The sequence below is a fragment of the Phascolarctos cinereus genome, unplaced genomic scaffold (assembly GCF_003287225.1).
Source record: "Phascolarctos cinereus isolate Bilbo 61053 unplaced genomic scaffold, phaCin_HiC Scaffold_5;HRSCAF=322, whole genome shotgun sequence".
Classification (NCBI taxonomy): Eukaryota; Metazoa; Chordata; class Mammalia; order Diprotodontia; family Phascolarctidae; genus Phascolarctos; species Phascolarctos cinereus.
The window spans coordinates 403,632,408-403,651,225 of NW_027555958.1; the positions used below are offsets into that span (position 1 = coordinate 403,632,408).

The 18,818-nt window shown below is 39.2% G+C and overlaps 1 protein-coding gene across 4 annotated transcripts in view; it reads right to left on the bottom strand.

Annotated features, from left to right (window-relative positions):
- Positions 1 to 18,818, bottom strand: part of RGL1 (ral guanine nucleotide dissociation stimulator like 1) — a 222,027-nt gene that overhangs the window by 42,718 nt on the left and 160,491 nt on the right. For all 4 annotated transcript variants that reach the window (XM_078156455.1, XM_020984384.2, XM_020984386.2 and 1 more), the window contains 3 exons: positions 17,002 to 17,217; positions 12,025 to 12,128; positions 5,523 to 5,607 (listed from right to left, as the gene is read on the bottom strand). In XM_078156455.1, the coding sequence (XP_078012581.1) occupies positions 5,523 to 5,607; positions 12,025 to 12,128; positions 17,002 to 17,217 (405 nt within the window). The remainder of the gene's footprint in view (positions 1 to 5,522; positions 5,608 to 12,024; positions 12,129 to 17,001; positions 17,218 to 18,818) is intronic.

Here is an 18,818-nt window from a genome sequence, read left to right on the forward strand (position 1 = left end):
CATGAACTTTCCTTCTAGCACAACAGTATTCCATCACAATCACATACCACAATTTGTTCATCCATTCCCCAATTGATGGGCATCCCCTCAGTTTCCAATTCTTTGCCACCATAAAAGAGTTGTTATAAATATTTTTGTACATACGGGTCCCTTTCCTTTTTGTTTGTTTTTTTAAAATTTCTTTTGGGATACAGACCTAGTACTGGCATTACTAGGTCGAAGGGTATGTATGGTTTTATAGCCCTTTGGGAATAGCTCCAAATTGCTCTACAGAATGGTTGAATCAGTTCACAACTCTACTAACAGTGTATAATGTCTCATTTTTTCCCACATCCCCTCCAACGTTGGTCATTTTCCTTTTCTGTCCTATTAGCCAATCTAATAGGTATGAGACAGTACCACAGAATTATTTTAATTTGCATATGAACTTTTCTTCTATCCATAGATCTGACAGGTATTTTTTTCTCATGTTTTTCTAATTTGTTTATGATGTGACCCTTTGACACTTTGGTTATGTATTCACTAGAGCTTAGCTCGGTATAAAATGCGAGGTGTTGCTCAAAATATGATTTCTTCCAAACTGATATCCAACTTTCCCAGCAGTTTTAGTCAAAAAGTAAGTTCTTATCATAGGAGCTGGGGTGTTCGTGTTTATCAAATATATTTGCTTTGGTTTGTTTTGTAGTTAATCCGTTCCTCTGATATATCTATCTTTTAACCAAGTTGTTTTGAGAACTACTGATTTTTAGTATCATTTGAGAACTGACTGTTAGACCCCCTTCATTCCCAGTTCTTTTTATAATTTCTCTTGAAGTTCTTTATGTTTTTTTCCTCCACGTGAACTTGTTATTGTTTTTTCTACTTCTGTAATCATTTGGTGTTGTGGCATTGACAAAGCAAATCAAGTAATGTCATCAAAAATAGGTAGCACTGCCATTTTTATTACATTGATTCAACCTACCCATGAGCAATTAATATTTTTCTAATTATTTTGGTCTTTATTTCTATAAACAGTGGTTTGTAATTGCGTATCTTGTGCGTATCTTGGCAGGTAGATATCAAAGTATTTTACACATTCTGTAGTTGTTATACATGGAATTTCTCTATCTCTTCCTGCTAGGTTTTATTAGTACTATTTAGAAATTATATGTAGTTATTTGTTAAGTTATTTAATCTCCAACTGATTTTCAATACTTTTTTTCAGTGGCTCTTTATTTTATACAATTTTTATTGCATTGCGTTCAGTAAAGGATGTGCATAATATTTCTGTTGTTCTTTGTTTACAAGGTGTTTATGTCCTAAGAAATGACCACATTTTGCTAAGGTACCACACACAAATGAGAAATGTGCACACTCCTTTCTATTTCTCTTCAATAATTGTCAGAAGTCTATCATATAAAATTTTCCTAAAATTCTATTGAAGACCTGAACTTTTTTGTTTACTCTGATTCCCCGCCACACCCTCAAGGACCCAAGTCTGAAACCTTGGAATTCTCTTCAACTTTCCCATTTCTTTCATCTCCACCCACATCCACTTAATTTCTAAGTCTTGAGAATTTTCTTCAAAATGTTCCTCAAAGGATTCATATATACAAAAAAATAGTATAAAGCAGTTCTTTTCGTTGTGGCAAAGAACTAAGGGGGTCCCCATCAATTCAGGAATTATAGCATATGAATGTAACGGAATCTTACTATGCCAGAAGAAATGACGAAGTCACAGTTTTAGAGAAATCTGAGCAGACCTTTATGAACTGACAGAGCAAAGAGAACACAACCAGAATAACAATTTATACAAAAATCACAGCATTGTAAAGACAACTTGGAATGACTTAAGAACTCTGGCATAAGAACTACAATTCCAGAGCATCATGTTACCTGATGCCTGATAGAAAACTGATGAACATGCATTTTTGGACATGTCCAGTGCAGAGGTTATTTTTTGTTTATGTATATTTTTATGAGCGTTTTGTTTATTTAGTTGTTTTTAATGGAGATTTGGGGGGGAGAAAATAAATGCTTATTCGTTGAAGAAATGTTTAAAAAGCTCCTCAACATTCTTCACATCCAATCTTTCCTTTCTATAATCATTTTTTTTTAGGCAATTGTGGTTAAGTGACTTGCCCAGGGTCACACAACTAGTAAGTGTCAAGTGTTTGTTCGGAGGCCAGATGGGAACTCCAATCCTCCTGACTTCAGGGCCGAAGCTCCATCTGCTGTGCCACCTAACTGCCCCCTTCATTTGCACCACCCTAGTGCAAGCCTTTGTTCATTCGTGTTTGGGATACAGTATTTGTACCAGCTGTTTGTCACATCTCGTTCCTTAACTCTACTTCCTATAATCCCTATCTTCCTTCAGCGCTCATTTCAAATACCACCTCTAATATGAGGCCTTTCCCAATTCCCCTCAACTGCCAGCGCTTCTCTCATTACCTTGTATTTATTTTAAAATTTGTTTTGGGTACACTTAGCAGCATACATATATATATATATACACACACACATATATATGCATATATGTGTATATATATACATGTGTATATATATATACATATATAAGCATACATACATGTGCATATATATAGAAGCACACACATATATGGAAGCACACATATATGCATATATATAGAAGCATATATGTGTGTGTATATATGTATGTGTATGTATATGTGTATATGTGTATGCATGTGTATGTGTGTATACATATATGCATACACACATACACATACACACACACACACACACACACACACACACACATATAGCATACGGGGAGCCCTGAGAAGGAATGGTTTCATCTTCATCCTTGTAGACTCAGCACCTCGCATGGTATCTGCCACCCAGTCAATAATTCATAAATGTTTGTAAATTAATTAATTGATTGATGAATAAATGAATGAATGAAAACCAGAGTGCTACTGAAATCTCTAAGCAAGATGCCTGAGAGGATGCTACTTTCATGGAGTTCACAGTCTGGTCGTGTCCTAGGATCTGGGAACAGGGACTAGACCTATGATTTTATTTGTGTAGGGAGCGCCCAGTGAGAGAACTATCCCTATTAATGCAGGTCAGCACCTTCTCTGACATTTACAGCCTGGGACTCAGAGAGGAGGTGATTTCCTAGGTCACACAGTTCAGGGGAAACTTGAATCCAAGTCTTCCTGGCACTAAGGCAAGCTCTCTATCCACTACGCCACCTTGCTGTCTCAGAGTCTAGTCTGAGAGATAAAACAGATACAGACAAAAGCCAGTGTAATGTAGCACACTGACTGCACTGGAAGCTTAAAGGCAGGGGCTATGTCTCATCTGAACTTTCTCTCTCTCTCAAGGCCTACTGAGCACAGCCAGTTTTGAATAAATGGTTGTAGAGTCTGTTTAAGTGGAAAAGCAATGAACACAGAAAGTACATTCTAAGCTCGGTTTTTAGTTTCTTTGGCATTTTAGTCAAGTTTTAGAAATTTGACCGAAAGTGTTGGGGTTAAAGTTCTATGTTTAAGAATGGTTTATGGGCGCAGCTAGGTGGCCCAGTGGATAGAGCACCGGCCCCGAAGTCAGGAGGATCTGAGTTCAAATCCGACCTCAGACCAAACACTTGACACTAGCTGTGTGACACTGGGCAAGTCACTTAACCCCAATTGCCTAGAAAGCCAAAAAAAAAAAAGAAAGAAAGAAAAAAGAAAAAAGAATGGTTTATGGACTAGCTGATGTCTAGACATAGTTTTGCTACTAGGGTTTCAGACAACATTCTTCCTGAAGACAACTGCATGGTACTCAGTGTATCTACCTTGGAAAGATGACTCAGCACTGCAGGGATCTGAATCTATGGCTCCAGGCAGCCTGGTTTTGTTAATACTGACACTGACACTGCTAAGCCATCCCTTTCCAACCAGATGGATTTGCGTTTAAAGCCTGCAAATCCAGGGGGACATGAGGCAGAGATGTAACTCAATCTCAGCAAGCAGTGTCTTGCGTGCCGTTAATCGGGTGGGCCAAATCCAGACTCAGACATCAGCATGAACTGGTCTGCTTGTAACATCTGTTCCCTAGAAGGATGAAGGCTGCCAGAGAGCAGGTGAAGTGATTCCACTGGAGCTAAGAGAAGTTGTAAGGTCAGAGGTCATGATGTTTGGCCTTAAGAGGATAGAACCAAGAGCTTCCAATGAGTAGAAGCTACAGAGAGAAAAAAAATGTAGGCTTGATATCAGGAAAAACTTCCTAACAACAAGAATGATCCAAAAGGAAAGAGGCTGCCTTGGGAAATCAAGCATCCTCCCTTACTGGTGGTCTTCAAGGAGAGGCTGAGTGAATACATGTCAAGTACACTGGAGTAGGGACTCCCTTCGGGTTTGGGTTGGACTAGATGGCTAATGAGCTCCCTCCCATCTTTCTAGTCTTGTGATTCCATAACCAATTACAGAAACCACCGCAAAAACGCTCTGGTGTATGTCAACCTGACACCTTCTGATATAAACTACCAGGGTTACTGGACTGGATTCACTCTTCTCCTCAGTGTCACTTCAGCAGTTAGTGATTCTAATTGACCTTTCTTCATGCAAGCTGCTCTACACAAAAGTTCTTCAGTGGTTTTGTATTCCATTCTATGCTTTTTTAGCACTAATACATACCAGACATTGCAGATGCAGTAGCTGGTAGGGAGGGTCCTGGCCTTGGGATCAAGAAGGCTCAGGTTCAAATCCTACTTTTTATAGTCCTGAACTCTTGGCCTTTGACGTGGCTTGATCAGCTCCCCAAGATGCATTTACTAAATCAGAGAAGTGCATATGATACGCACTGGTGGAGGGAGTTCCCAAGCTATGAGTTCCTTATTCAGGAAATCTCAAATCCTTCCAGTATTTGCATCTATGCAAAACATAGGTTAAGGGCTTGATTGTGAGTTCCTTGAGGCCTGTGGTTTCTGATTCTCTTGTAATTCTTTTCTAATTCTCTACAAATTCTGAGCATAGAACAGCTGGTTTAAGAAATGTTGCTGACTGAGTGATTGTGCAATTCCTCGTGGAACTAGAGTCTTGTCATCCTGTGGGGAGACTTTGCTGAGGAAGAATTCTAGTGTATTTCCCTCAAGAGGAGGCCAGCACTTAGTATATGCTCAGGAATTTGCTTAAAAAGTATATGGGCGCAGCTTGGTGGCATACATAGTGCTCTGGCCTTGGAATCTGGAGGGCCCGAGTTCAAATCCAGCCTCAGATACTTGACACTTACTAGCTGTGTGACCCTGGGCAAGTCACTTAACCCCGATTGCCTCACCAAAAAAAAAAAGTATATGCATGCAGCAGGTTTCACAATCTTTTATCTGAGTGTTAAATTAAGGAAGGACAGCTCCTAATTAGACTTTGAATTTTTCCTACCATGTTTCTACATAAGTAAGCAGGAGTGTGGTCTCTGAATGTAGTCACCTCAGTCCTTCCCCTGTCAACTGAAGGCTTTAAAGGGCATGAAAACAGTCCCAATGGGTTTAATCTAGCAATTGTAATAATCACACCTAGAATTCCTACACAGTGGCTCACCTTCATGAGCAATTCCCGGCTGGTCAAATGATTATTATGGTCTGAGAAGATTTCTGAAAGTTCTTCAAACATCAACATTCTATCCCTGAGGTAGAAATTTAGAAAGAAAGAAAAAATTAGCACACAATGAGGAAAAAGGCTGACATGTTAGCCCAACCCTGGCTAAAAAGAAATCCACATTATAGTTAAACAAGCATTTATTAAGTGCCTATTACATGCCAGACACTGTGCCAAGTGCTTTAAAAAATATCCAATTTGATCCTCATAACCAACTGGGGGGTAAATGTCATTATTGTCTCCATTTTGCAGCTAGAGAAACTAAGGCAAAAGAGGTTAAGTGACTTGCCCAGGATCACAGCTAGTCTGAGGCGGGATTTGAACTCAGGTCCTCTTGACTTCAAGGCCAATGCTCTATCTACTGTGCCACCTAGTTGCCCCAGGAAGTTAACAAGCTCAAAGAAAATCATAATGAAACATGAGCCTAAGAAACCTAAATCTAGACTAGCATTACTGAAACATACACATACTTATGCTAGGCAAAGACAGCACTCCGATTTTTCTTTAAAACTAAGTGCCTGCTAATAGTATGGAGAGTTCTGTGTGGTGACCAAGGTACAAAGTCTACCAATTTTATGACTTGTTGGCATCCTGCCCTACAAACCTTACAGAAAACATAATGAAATACCTCCCCGTCATCTTTGGTCAGCTCCCTAGATTTCCCAAGGTAATTGTGACAAATATTTAACAAAGGCAGACGTGACTCTCATCACCTGACTGCATGCCTCCCAAGGGGCTGTGTTTCAAGATGGGGCCATTTCACTGACATTGCAAAGTATGCCTGATTTTTCATTGAATTTTATCAGTGTCTACTGCTACAAATCAAAAGCTCCCAGATGCCTTAGTCAGACTATTTCTAGAATACTTTGCTCAGTTCTGGGAGCCACATCACAGACAGTACAGTGATAAACCAGAGAAGCATAAAAAGGAGGGCGACCAGTTTGGGGAAGGGCCTTGAATCCATGTCATATGAAATTAGGTTGAAGAAACTGACCAAGTTGCTACCCACTTCTTGAGAGAAAGGTGATGGATCCAAGGTGCAGCAGGGGACAAAGCATTTTTGGACATGGACAACATGGGGATTTTTTTTTACTTGAATATGCAATTTGTTATAAGGGTTTTGCTTTTATTTTCTCTTTGCCTTTTAAATTGGGGGTGGTTGAATAAGAGGGACAGAAAATAAATGTTTATTGATTAGAAATAAAATGTAAGACTTTAAAAAATGAAAGGGAAAATGTTGAACCTGGAAAGGACTTAAGGAGATGTAAGACCTGTCTTCAAGTATTTGAAGACTTGACATGAGAACAAAGGATTACATTTGTTCTGCTTGATCCCAGAGAACAGAACTGGGAACAATGGATGCAAGCTGAAAGAAGCAGATTTATGCCTGTAAGAGAAAACTTCCTAAAAATTAAACCTGCTCAAAACCGGAATGGACTGCTTTGGGAAATGCTTGTTTCCACTTCGCTGGAGACCTTCATTCAACGGCTAGATGCCTGCCTGCTTGCTAGACATTTTGTAGGAAGAATTCTCTTTTATCCTTTTTTTGGAGTCAGCTGAGTATTGCAGTGAATAGAATACTGGAGCCTGGAATCAGAAAGACCTGAGTTCAAACCCTACCTCAGATACTTAATACCTGTGTCTGGGCAAGTCATTTAACCTCCTCCAGACTAAAATGGGGATAATAGCACCACCTACCTTATGATGTTGTTGTGAGGATCAAATGAATTAACATATGTAAAGCACTCTGCAAACCTTAAAAATGCTATATAAGTGCTAACTATTATATAAGAATTGGACAAGATTGCCACGGAGGTTCCCTTCCACTCTGAAATACAGTCTGGGTTATCGGTGATCAGTAAGCTCACTATTTTCACAGAAGTCATGATTTCCTCAGAGTGGACACTCATTATGCTGGTTCAGATCACAATTAGACTGTACTTTCCTCCTATAAGTCCTCCACAGAAGATTTATCCAACATTCTTGAGGTCTTGCTGTAGGTTTCTTTGCTATCTAATGGATACTGGCATAACAATCAGTGTACCTATCATTATTTCTCACTCTCATTACACAAACAGCTTTACATACTTTCTGGTAAAACAAATGCTTGATGATCTCTTTTTCTTAACTACTTCTAAAGTGTGCAAATCATTTTAGATAACATACTAGAGCCTATTTATACCCATATATAATGTGCTTGGGGGCCATAGAGTCTAACTCATATCTGACCAAGAATTCCTCTGCAACATGGCCAACACTCAGTAATGCAGTTTTTGCTGGAAAACCTCTAGTGAAAAAGAGCCAAAAGGCAGCCTATTACAATATTTTAATTAATTCAATTAAGTTTCTTCTTATAGCAAACTTAAAACTTCTCCTTTGCAACTCCTACCCATAGCTCTGAGTTCTGCCCTGGAGTCGAGAACAAGCTAGTCTCTCTTCCGTGTAACTGACCTTCAGATACTGTAATCTAGCCTACATTTCTACATCTCATCCACAAAGACAGGAAAACAGACTCTGTCAAATGCTTGGCTGAAATTAAAGTAAATTATACAGCTCTACCATACCTATGACCATGTCAGTCAAGTAAATCTATTTTTTAAAAAAAGGAAATGAGCTACTCACGATGGAGCTGGTGGCCTTCAGAGTGCTAGATGTTTTCTAACCACACCTTTAATAATACATTTTAGACTTTTGCCAGAAATCAGTCAAGCTCACTGTGGGCTTGGAGTTTGCACACTACCCTCTTCTTATCTTTGAAAGTAAGGATAGCATTTGCCCTTTTCTTCTCTTACTTTCTGTGATCTTTCAGTGATCTCTTACAGTGACTCAATAATCACATCTGCATATTCTTTCAATACCCTGGATTCTAATACATCTGGGTCAGGGTAAAGAATTTTCTTTCTACCTTCCTACTTATCTTGGGTTCAAAAGCTGATTATTCATTTTCGCTCTGTCCTTTCCAGACCAAAGAACATTTTTGTTGGCAAAGAAAACTGAATGACTAGATGAGAATTTAGTAGTTCTGTCTCCTTTCTAATGAAAAATAATAATCACAACAATAATAATTGTTGGCATTTATGTGGTACACCATGACTTGCGAAGTTCTTTATAGAGGGAGATTTATATTCTGTTACGTTATATATGTATGCGTACATATATACACATGTACACATACACATATATTATATGTATACACACATATAAAATTTGGGCCTCACAACACCACTATGGAATTGCTACTCCAAAGTATTATTCCCGTTTTACTGATAAGGAAACCGAGGGCCAGTTTTTACGGTCCACAGTTACACACTGTCATTTAGGGTAAGAAAGACGTAAGATCTCAACCTAAGTCTTCCTAACTACCAGCCTTTTGCCAATTATACCATGCTGACTCTTTTCATTATCAAGAATCTGTTTATCCCAAGGAACAGCCCCACCTCTTCTTTTATACTCCTCTTTTCCTGCATAGGGCTAAAAAACAAAAGAAACCTTTATATCGTTGTGACCATGCTCTGTCAACTTCAGTTCATTCTGAGATTTTACACTATTTTTAAAGGGACTATGTCATCATTTTTTACTTATCCTCTATTCCCTGCCCTTGTTTCTATCTTCTTTATAGATCTTTCAGAAATTTAAATTCATTGATAAATTTCCTTTGCATTCACATCCTTCTCCATAAGCATTTCCCCCTTTTCCTCACCACTGGGTTTGCTTCATGAGGATTTTCATTCTTGAGGTCTTCCTATTCCTTGCACCATGTAACTTTACCTGTTTAATTTTGGTTCAGGGAACCCTCCCAATCCTTTATCTGAGCTCTTTGAAATGTTCTCTCCCCAAAGCTAGTGTGTACATCAATCAGAGTGGAGCTTTCCTCCTCCCCTTCTCTATTCCAAACTCTAAAATAGAGCAGTCACTTCCCCTCAAGGTTCCATTACTTCCACTTCATCAACCAGTTCCTCTTTATTAGGGAGAATTTAGGTCTAGAATAGCAGTTCCCCTATCACTTCCTTCACCTTTTGAAGAATGAAATTCTCATTAACACAAACTTTTTTTAAAAAATGATTTGCTGCTCTGTTTTCACCAAAAAGAGTCCTCCAGCAGATGTTTAGATCATTAAAGACCTCCATCACTACTGCTGTATTACACCTCCATACCAGATCTGTTTCCTGACCCTTTGACTATTTCCTCTCTCTATCTAGGCAGTTGATAGGATACTCTGGTGGTAACAGGATTTCTGTTTCAACCTCTATTGACTTCTGCCTAAATACTCTTCACCATCCCTCCTCCATCTGGTTCCTGGCTTTCCTTACATAAGCATAGTTTCTTAATAGACAGTGCTACCCCACTATTCCTTGTATCTTGCCAATTCCTTTTGAATTAGGTAGACATGTCCAAAGCTATAGTCCAGTCTCTCTCATCCTAGCAATTCTCAGTGATACCAACAAGACCAAATCTGCCTCACTGAATTAAGACGTCTAGCTTCCTTGTTGATACTCTGTGCCTTTGTCTAGAGGCATTTAAAGAAATGAGTTTGATCACTGGCCCTTTTCTTGGATTTTTGTCTCCTGTGAATTACTGGGCTCCCTGGACACTATTGATTTCACCATTTTGTAGCTATTCTCTATGGTATCTAGTTTAGGAGAGAGATGAGATATAGGTAGAAGTAGAAATATACACAGGGGCAGTGAGATGGCTCAGTGGATGGAGTGCTGGGCCAGCAGTCAGGAAGACCTGAGTTCAAATCTGGCCTCAGACACTTAGCTATGTGATCCTGGGCAAGTCACTTAATCCTGTTTGCTTTTATCCACTAGAGAAGAAATAGCAAACCACTCCAGTATCTTTGCCACAGACAGTATGGTGCAGGGGATCACAAAGAGTCAGACACGACTGAACAACTGAACAACAACAGAAACACACATAGTGATATACAGAGATGAACATACACAAATGAGATAATTTAAATCACTTAGCACTGTGTCTGGTACATGATAGGTAACATATAAATAAGAGCTATTGCTAGCTATTATTATCATTATTTCTGTGACGCCATATTTAACTCTTTATACTGAATCCATTTTTGGTTATATGTTGGATTCTGCTTTCATTTGAATGTGATTCTCCACTGTCTTCTGTCTGACACTCATTTTTAGATTTTTGTAGATAAGGGCATTCTATGTCTTACTGCTATATAGAAATGTCAGTAAAATGTTTCTATTAAAAAGATGGGCCTTTGCTTTCTTGCAAAGCTTGGGGTCAGTAAAGGATCCTTGCAACTTCCCAAAAGCAATCTGGGCTGTTTTCCTCTTCCTCTTCAACTCTGGGTCCAATTAATTGTCTGCTATATTGTCTGTCCCAGATATCCATATTATTGGACAAGTTCTACTGGGTGTCCATCCAAATACATATTGAAACTTGGGTAACAGTTTTAAGTCTTTCAAAGCAGTTTCCAACAACTTTGAAAGACTTAAGAACTTTTATCAACCAACTACTTTCCAATCCAGAAGGCCAAAAATGAAGCATGTTACCACATGAAAGAGAGGTGAGGGACTTTGGGGGCAGATTTAGAGGCACATTTTTAGACAGGATCAACAGATTTATTTTGTTTAACTATACTTATTACAAAGTGGGACTTCATTTAATGGATAGGACTTGGGAAGGAGACGGGGACTAGTGACAGGAATATCAGGAAAAAGAAGAAAGAAAAGACTCATTGTAGCATTTTTAAAAAATCACAAGAGAGAAAAGACAACTTTGAAAGACTTAAAACTATTATCCAAATTTCAATGTGCATTTGGATGGACAAACAGTAGAATCTGGATTCTGCTACAAGCAGTTCTTGAATCCATGCTCTCCTCTCTTTGCTTTGCTCTTCTCTCCATTCAGGTCCTGACTCTTCAGATTTGAATTAATGGAACAGTATCCCAACTGGCCTCTCTGCCTCCAGTCTCTCACCTTTCCAGGCTGTCCTCCACACAAAACATTCTTCATAAGGCACAGGTCTGGCAATGTTACTTAGTTAAAAGTATTCTCTCTCTCCTCACAAATTCCTATGGCACTTGGTCCAGCTTTCCCTTGGCCTTATCCCATTTATCTCACAGCACACTTATTTCTACATGCCACAAACATCTGTCAGAGCATAAGCTCCACAGGGGCACCTGTATCATTTTTCATCTTTCTTTTCTCCAATCCCTAATACCTACTACCCCAGGTTAAATACATTAGGGTCTTCAGGTTTGCTGACTTGAATTATACAAAATGCACCCTCCTGCTTACCACACAAGAAAAATCTCAAATGTTTTTCTCCCCCTACCCTAAAATGGACTTTAAAGATAGGTATCCATGGAGACATATTTAGCTTGCTAAATATATTTTTATTCATTTATTTCACAATTACTTCAATTACTAAAAAAGAAAAAAAAATTAGAAGAGACACCTGGGAACTTACTTTGGGACAGCGGCCCAAGTCTTTTTTAACCGATAAATTGAATTAGACTGCAAAGCTGAAACGATGGCTCTCAAGGAGGAAAAATTCTTCAGGATCCTACATTCCTGCAAAGGGAGTGATTAAGAAATAAAAGACATTTAAGTATCAATATTACGGTAAGTCAGTGGTTTCCTTAGTTGTCCCAGCTGTTATGAGTTCTCACCACTAAATAGGCAGCTGTATAAATACCCAACATCAAAAGAGTGGGGGAGGGTCCTCACTTCTTCCTCTAACCCCAAAAACATTTTACAGTTTTGGGCATAATACTTCTCTCTCTCTCTCTCTCTCCTCTCTCTCTCCCTCTCTCTCTCTCTCTCTCCCTCCCCCTCCCCCCCCCTCCCCCTCCCCCTCTCTCTCTCTCTCTCTCTCTCTCTCTCTCTCTCTGCCTCTCTCTCTCTCTCTCTGCCTCTCTGTCTCTCTCTCTGTATATACACATATATATTGCATTATATGATATATATGTATTTTTGGTATGTGCGATTACAATTTTACAGCTTCTAGCTTTCTTCATATAAACACAGTAGAGGTGAATCTTCACAGTCATGTCACAGAAAGCAATCGTGAGTCTAATGGAAATGTTCAGATGGACTTAACATACTGCTCCCCCTCCCACCACCCCACACAAAAAATACACCTCCTGGTTTGTCTGGTGCGCTTCAGGTCTTCGCTAAAGTACCATCTTATACAAGAAGCCTTTCTCAGCCTCCCTTGAAATTCTTCCTGCCTTCCCTCTGAGATTATCACCGATTTATTCTGTCTAGATCTCATTTGTGTATACTTGTTTACATGTTGTCTCCCCCACTAGACTGAGTTCCTTGAGGGCAGGGCCTGTTTTTTCCCTTTTCATCGTATCCCCAGAGCTTAGCACAGTGTCTAGCATTGGTGTTTAGTAAACGCTTGTTAACTTGACTCAAAAAAATGAATGCACCATGCTTCAGGTGACTGCTGCCAGTCACATTTAATACGGCAGCATCTACAGAAAGTTCAAATGGCATCACCTGTCTCATTACAAATGCTTGTGTATATAGAGCAGTGTACATATATAATAACTTGGCAGTAAAACTTTACTACAAGCTGAACCTAGACTTTCATGTTCTAGGCCAAGAGGGGAAAATATGTGTGTGTGTGTGTGTGTGTGTGTATATGTGTGTGTGTGTGTGTGTGTGTGTGTGTTTTAAAGACGCATTCATTTGTACTACAGAGCTTCAAAAACAAGCTACGTTTTAAAACAAAATTCACTTTTGGCAGTATTTTAAAACAAAACAGAAACTGTGCAGAAGGTGAATGTTATATTCTGGGTAAGAAGACAGAGTTCCCCTTAAGAAACTTGAGTTTCCATGTGAAGCCTATAGCATTGGCAGTTTAAAAAAGGGTCTTGGGGACAGCTAGGTGATGAAGTGGATAGAGCACCAGCCCTGGAGTCAGGAGGCCCTGAGTTCAAATCTGGCCTCAGACACATAACACTCACTAGCTGTGTGACTCTGGGCAAGTCACTTAACCCCAATTGCCTCATCAGGAAAAAAAAAAAAGGATCTTGGGAACCACAGACTTTTTGCAGGAATTTTACTAGTGGAGACATACACTTCTCAGAAGCCAAATCATCAAGGAAGGCCTCATGTCTCTTGTCATACAGGGCCCCAGTCTCAGCCCATAGAGGGCAAATATTGTCATGGACAGATTGGTTTGATATCTTCTGTTAAAAGAAGATGCCTGGGGCAGCTAGGTGGCGCAGTAGATAGAGCTCTAGCCTTGGAGTCAGGAGGACCTGAGTTCAAATTCGGCCTCAGACACATGACACTTACTAGTTGTGTGACCCTGGGCAAGTCACTTAACCCCAATTGCTCACTAAAAAGCAAAAAAGAAGAAGAAGAAGAAGAAGAAGAAGAAGAAGAAGAAGAAGAAGAAGAAGAAGAAGAAGACGCCACTATACTAAGGCATGTTTACAACACACAGGCCTTTTCAGGCAAAGCAGTGTTCTGTGTGAGCAAGGGCTTGACTTCATAGATAGGAGCCTCCGTAGAAAGTTTTGTGCACCACCCTAGCTGGCTGATCCTACTCCTGTCTTGCTCAGAGGGTCACATCAGTGAAGAGGTTTTGATACTGATGCTAAGGTAAGAAAGGCAACCTCCCTAATTTGGCTTTTTAAAACCATGTCAAACAAACTAACAACCTCATACACCCAACCGACACTGCCTTTAGAACCAATACCTCTGTAATTCATAATAGCCACTCATGCCCTTTCTCTATAAATATCTTAATGTCCTTCTCTTAGAAAAATGCACTAGATCATGGTGCCAGAAGCCTAGCCCTGTGAATATAGTTCACCAAAGGTCAGCCCCCAAGAGTCATCCTCTAAGAATGAAAAAACTTGCAATAGAGGAACTCAGGCCCAGCTATTGTATCCAAATTGTAATAAACATATGGAAAGTATTACTAAAAGAGCCTTCATTTAAGCAAAGGGGACAAGGAGGCACCTCGCCACATTTCTAGAAAAGAGAAGAATATTCCAGGGGAAGTGACAACAAAAAGTGGAAAGGGGGGATTCCGATTGACCTAAGTAAAAGCTACCATGTTTGGCCAGAATATTTTTTCTTGCTTCTAAAATGATTTGCTTTCTTCCAAATAACCCTACAATAGGAAAAAAAAGGCTTTATGTAAATGATATAGGAAAAAGAAAACAAAATTGAGTATAGAATTAGCTTTGAATTCCATGCTTCTAAGAGATTGAGCCAAGGATATATGCTCAACTTTAGGAGACAAGATCTTTGATAACATATCTATCTTTAAAAAATATATATACAGTATCCGAGATATTTCAACTTGCCTTATGTCAAATTGCCTTTTACAGTCACTAAATTGCACATTTAAAAATGTTTTAACTGCAATAAGTTATTATTTAAGCACAGAATATGACATGCACATAGGTGTCATGTTCTTGCTATAGATTTTACAGTCATTCGTCAGAATGAGATCTTCAGGGTCTGCCAATTTGCTACTGAGAGGAAACATTGTGGAAAACTAGTGTGGCATAGCAGAAAGACAGCTGGATGTGGAGTTAGAGCAATCCCAGGTGTGGCCCTCAATGCCTGCGTAACCTCGGGCAAGGGAAGTCAACTCTGGGGCTGTTTCCTCATCTGTAAAATGAAGAAAGCTCTCTAAGGTCTTTCCCATCTCCAAAGCAAAGATCCTATCAAATATAGAATCACTTAGAACATATTTTCTCATTGTTCTTAGTAAGTAACTGAAGAAGTATTAATGCAATAGAAAGAAAAACGTGTCTTGTCTGAGCAACACAATAGCCAGTATCTTATCTACATTTATATAATAGTTTTTGATAATTGTTCATTTTTGTCCAGATCCTTTTTTTGCCAAGAATCATTCTTACTCCCCAACTCACCTCTAGATATATTCAAGCCCTAACCATTCTTCAAGTCTCTACTTGAGCCAAATTTGTTCAAGAATTCTTTCCTAAAAAGCCTATAGCAATCTCTTCTCTCTCTCCTAAACCTCCTCCTCAGACACATTGTGTCATATGTACTTCTCACAAATTCCTCTGAATTTCAATTATATGTATATATTTATTAACTCTTCTCAAAGACTTTGAGTTCCTGAGAGCGAGGGGTGGGGGGCTTGAGGAGGAGCTTGCAACTTTTATCTTTTATAGCCACTATATCCTTCTGGTGCATGGTTGGTGTTAATAAATAGCTGTTAATTATTATACTTGAGAAGCAGAAGGACACAGCAGATAATATAGTAGGCCTTGGAGTTAAGAAAACCTGAGTTCAAATTCTGCCTCTGAAACTCACTGACTATGTGGCCATGGGCAAATAATTAACTTCTCAGTATTCCCAGCAACTAAGATTGTTAGTTTTCCAGCTATAAGTTGCAAAAGATTTGTCAGTCTGGATTGGCGCAGGGAGTTTCCAAATCGAGAGTCCCCTACACCAAAAACAATCACGGGTCTAGGCAACAACAATAACAACATTACTTACTATTAATCATAATCATAACTAATATTCATAGCGTTTTAAGGTTTGCAAAGTGCTATGTGTGCATTCATGTATAAAATATCATCAGACTAAATGAATAGATAAGTAATATTGGTTCCCATTTAATGGAAAGTAAAAGGACAAAGAAGTGGAGTATAGAAAATTAAAGGTCACACTGCATGCGGCTAATAGTTTCAGAACTAGAATCTGAGACCTGTAACGCCTGGCTCAGGGCTCTACCCACAGAACGACACTGTTTTTCTAGGGTTAAGCCTAATGTATCATCTCTCCTTTGAAAAAGGAAGTGAAAAGAACATTGGCATGAGAGTTTGGAAACATGAGCTCTAGACCCAGCTACCTAGGAGAGGCAGAATGCTGAAATGTAAATAAGCAGGAGACTGGGCTTGCATCTCGGCTCTGACATTTTACTGGCTGCGTAACCAACCATGAATAGGCAAGTCACTTTCTGTCTGAGCATCAGTCTTCTCATCTGGAAGCTGTGAGGGATCAGCTAAATGATCTCAAAGACCTCTTTTACCTTGGTGGGCCAATGGTACCTCTCAAGTTATGGAAGAACTAATGGTCACAGGTCTGGGAAAGAATTTTTGGGCTGAAAGGAGAAATGGCCATCAAAGAGTTAGTCAGTTACCACTGAGCACTGCATGCAGAGTACTGGTGCTCACCCCACAGGAGGATACAAAAGGAACTGGAAGTTTTCTCCTGCCCTGAGGGCGTTGTAGTGTGGGAGCTTGTGAAAGGAAACAATCCCAGAGGACATCCCCGATTCTAGTTAAAAATAATGACTTTATGTCTTATGTTAGTGTGAATAAATACAACCATATCCCTTTCCATATTTAAACTTCCTTTTAAGTCCAACAGTTAAACCATGAAATAGGACTCTAGGATCACTGGAGAGAATAAATAAGGTTAACAAAAGCAAGCACATTACATGAGCAATGTTAATCCACTTCTCGATGATTTTGGCCCGATGCTGAGTTTTGAGTTCTTTGCCTCCCAAGATGGTGCTGACGACACATTTGGTGAGGGCATTAAACTGAGAGATGGTGGCCCGGATGGTGGGAGCCAAATGTTTGTTTTCCTTCTTATCTCTTTGAGACCAAATACAGCCCAAGCAATGATGCGGTACTACTTTCTTGAACAGTTCCTAGAACAAGAGAAGAATTGATGTTAAAGACAACAGAGACTTTTTCATATGGTAAAACACGTCATCAGGGTCATCTGTAAAATGGTATTTTATGAATGAACAAATAAACCCTTTTTGCTTGACTTATTATATGCACTTGAATAGACAGAAAGAAATAATTAATACCCATGTTGGTATTCTTAATAAATCTCATAGATTTTATTTATTTATTTGTTTGTTTGTTTGTTATTTTTATTACTTTATTTATTTTATTATTGGCAGACATAAATCAATGACAAAAAATAAGTCGACGGAACTTTAAAATACCTTAATATTGTCTACCTGCTAGGCAAGGCCATCTAGGACTCTGGACTACTGATCAAGGGAAGCAGTTGAAGATTCTTGGAGAATAATTCACAGAAGAAAATAACAGGGAAGAATAATAAGGTCAATGTTTATGTTTTCCTGTATCTATCTGTTAAAAAAGCTGTTAATATCTGCTAATATACTATGCTAATTTTTTTTTAGTCTAGACCTGTGATTTTACCAGCATAGGGAGCTCCTTGTGAAGAAACTCCTTCTACTGATGTAGCTGAGCAACTGATCTATAACTTATAGTCTTAGACAGCTGCCTGGGGCACTGAGGGATTGAGTGACTTACCCAGCTATAGGCAATAAAGAATGTGAACCTGACACTTTAACACTCAGGGAAGTGAACAGGATCTCATGGCTATCACTGAGACTTAGCAGGATGGGACTAATGACTAGGAATTGGTGCTAATTAGCTTACGGGAGAAAAGATTTGGGGGGAGAGATATAATTGCAGTCTTCAGATACTTGAAAAGAGTGGAAGAGGAAGTAGAAGTATTTTGCTGAGTTCCAGAGGAAAGGGCTGGTGCCAGTGTGTAGCCACTACAAGGAAGGCAGTAAAGAAGAATGTGTTTAACAATTGGAGCTGCCTAAAAATCAAAGGGATTGCCTCCTAAGATAAGAAATTCTCCATCCCTGAAAGTGTTGGAGCACAAGCTAGACTACTGCTTGAAGGGGATGTTATGTTGGTGATTCATTCACTGTGGACCTGATAGTTTCTGAGCTTCCTTCCACTGCTAAGGTGCTATGATTCTATCACCTTAAAGCAACATCCACAGTGTGCCCTAAGTACTTTCAATCCCATATTTCTGATAGGGCTTATGTCAACCATTTAAAATTTTATCAATGGTAGTACATCTCCCTATAAAAGCAAAAGTGTCATTAATTATCACTATTTTTGGATGGAGGAAAATAAAGTACAAACAAGATAAAAAGCTTCATGCAAGAGTCACAGAGCAAAGGGGGAAGAAAGAATGGTGATCTAAGGAACTCCCCAAGAAGAATTTCTTTCTACCAATGCAGATAACTACGGTTGTATAATTTCCAGTCTCAATCACCTAGGGCACTGAAGGGTTAAGAGACTTGCCAAGGAACACGTAGCCTGTGTGCATCGAGGTAGGACTCAAACCCAGGTCTCCCTGACCCCAAGGCCAAATATCTGCTCATGATATCATGATGCCTCTCTCACCGTGGTTATTGTACAAACAATAAATCCTCAATTAGGTGATCTCTCTGTAGCTATGAATTGTCCT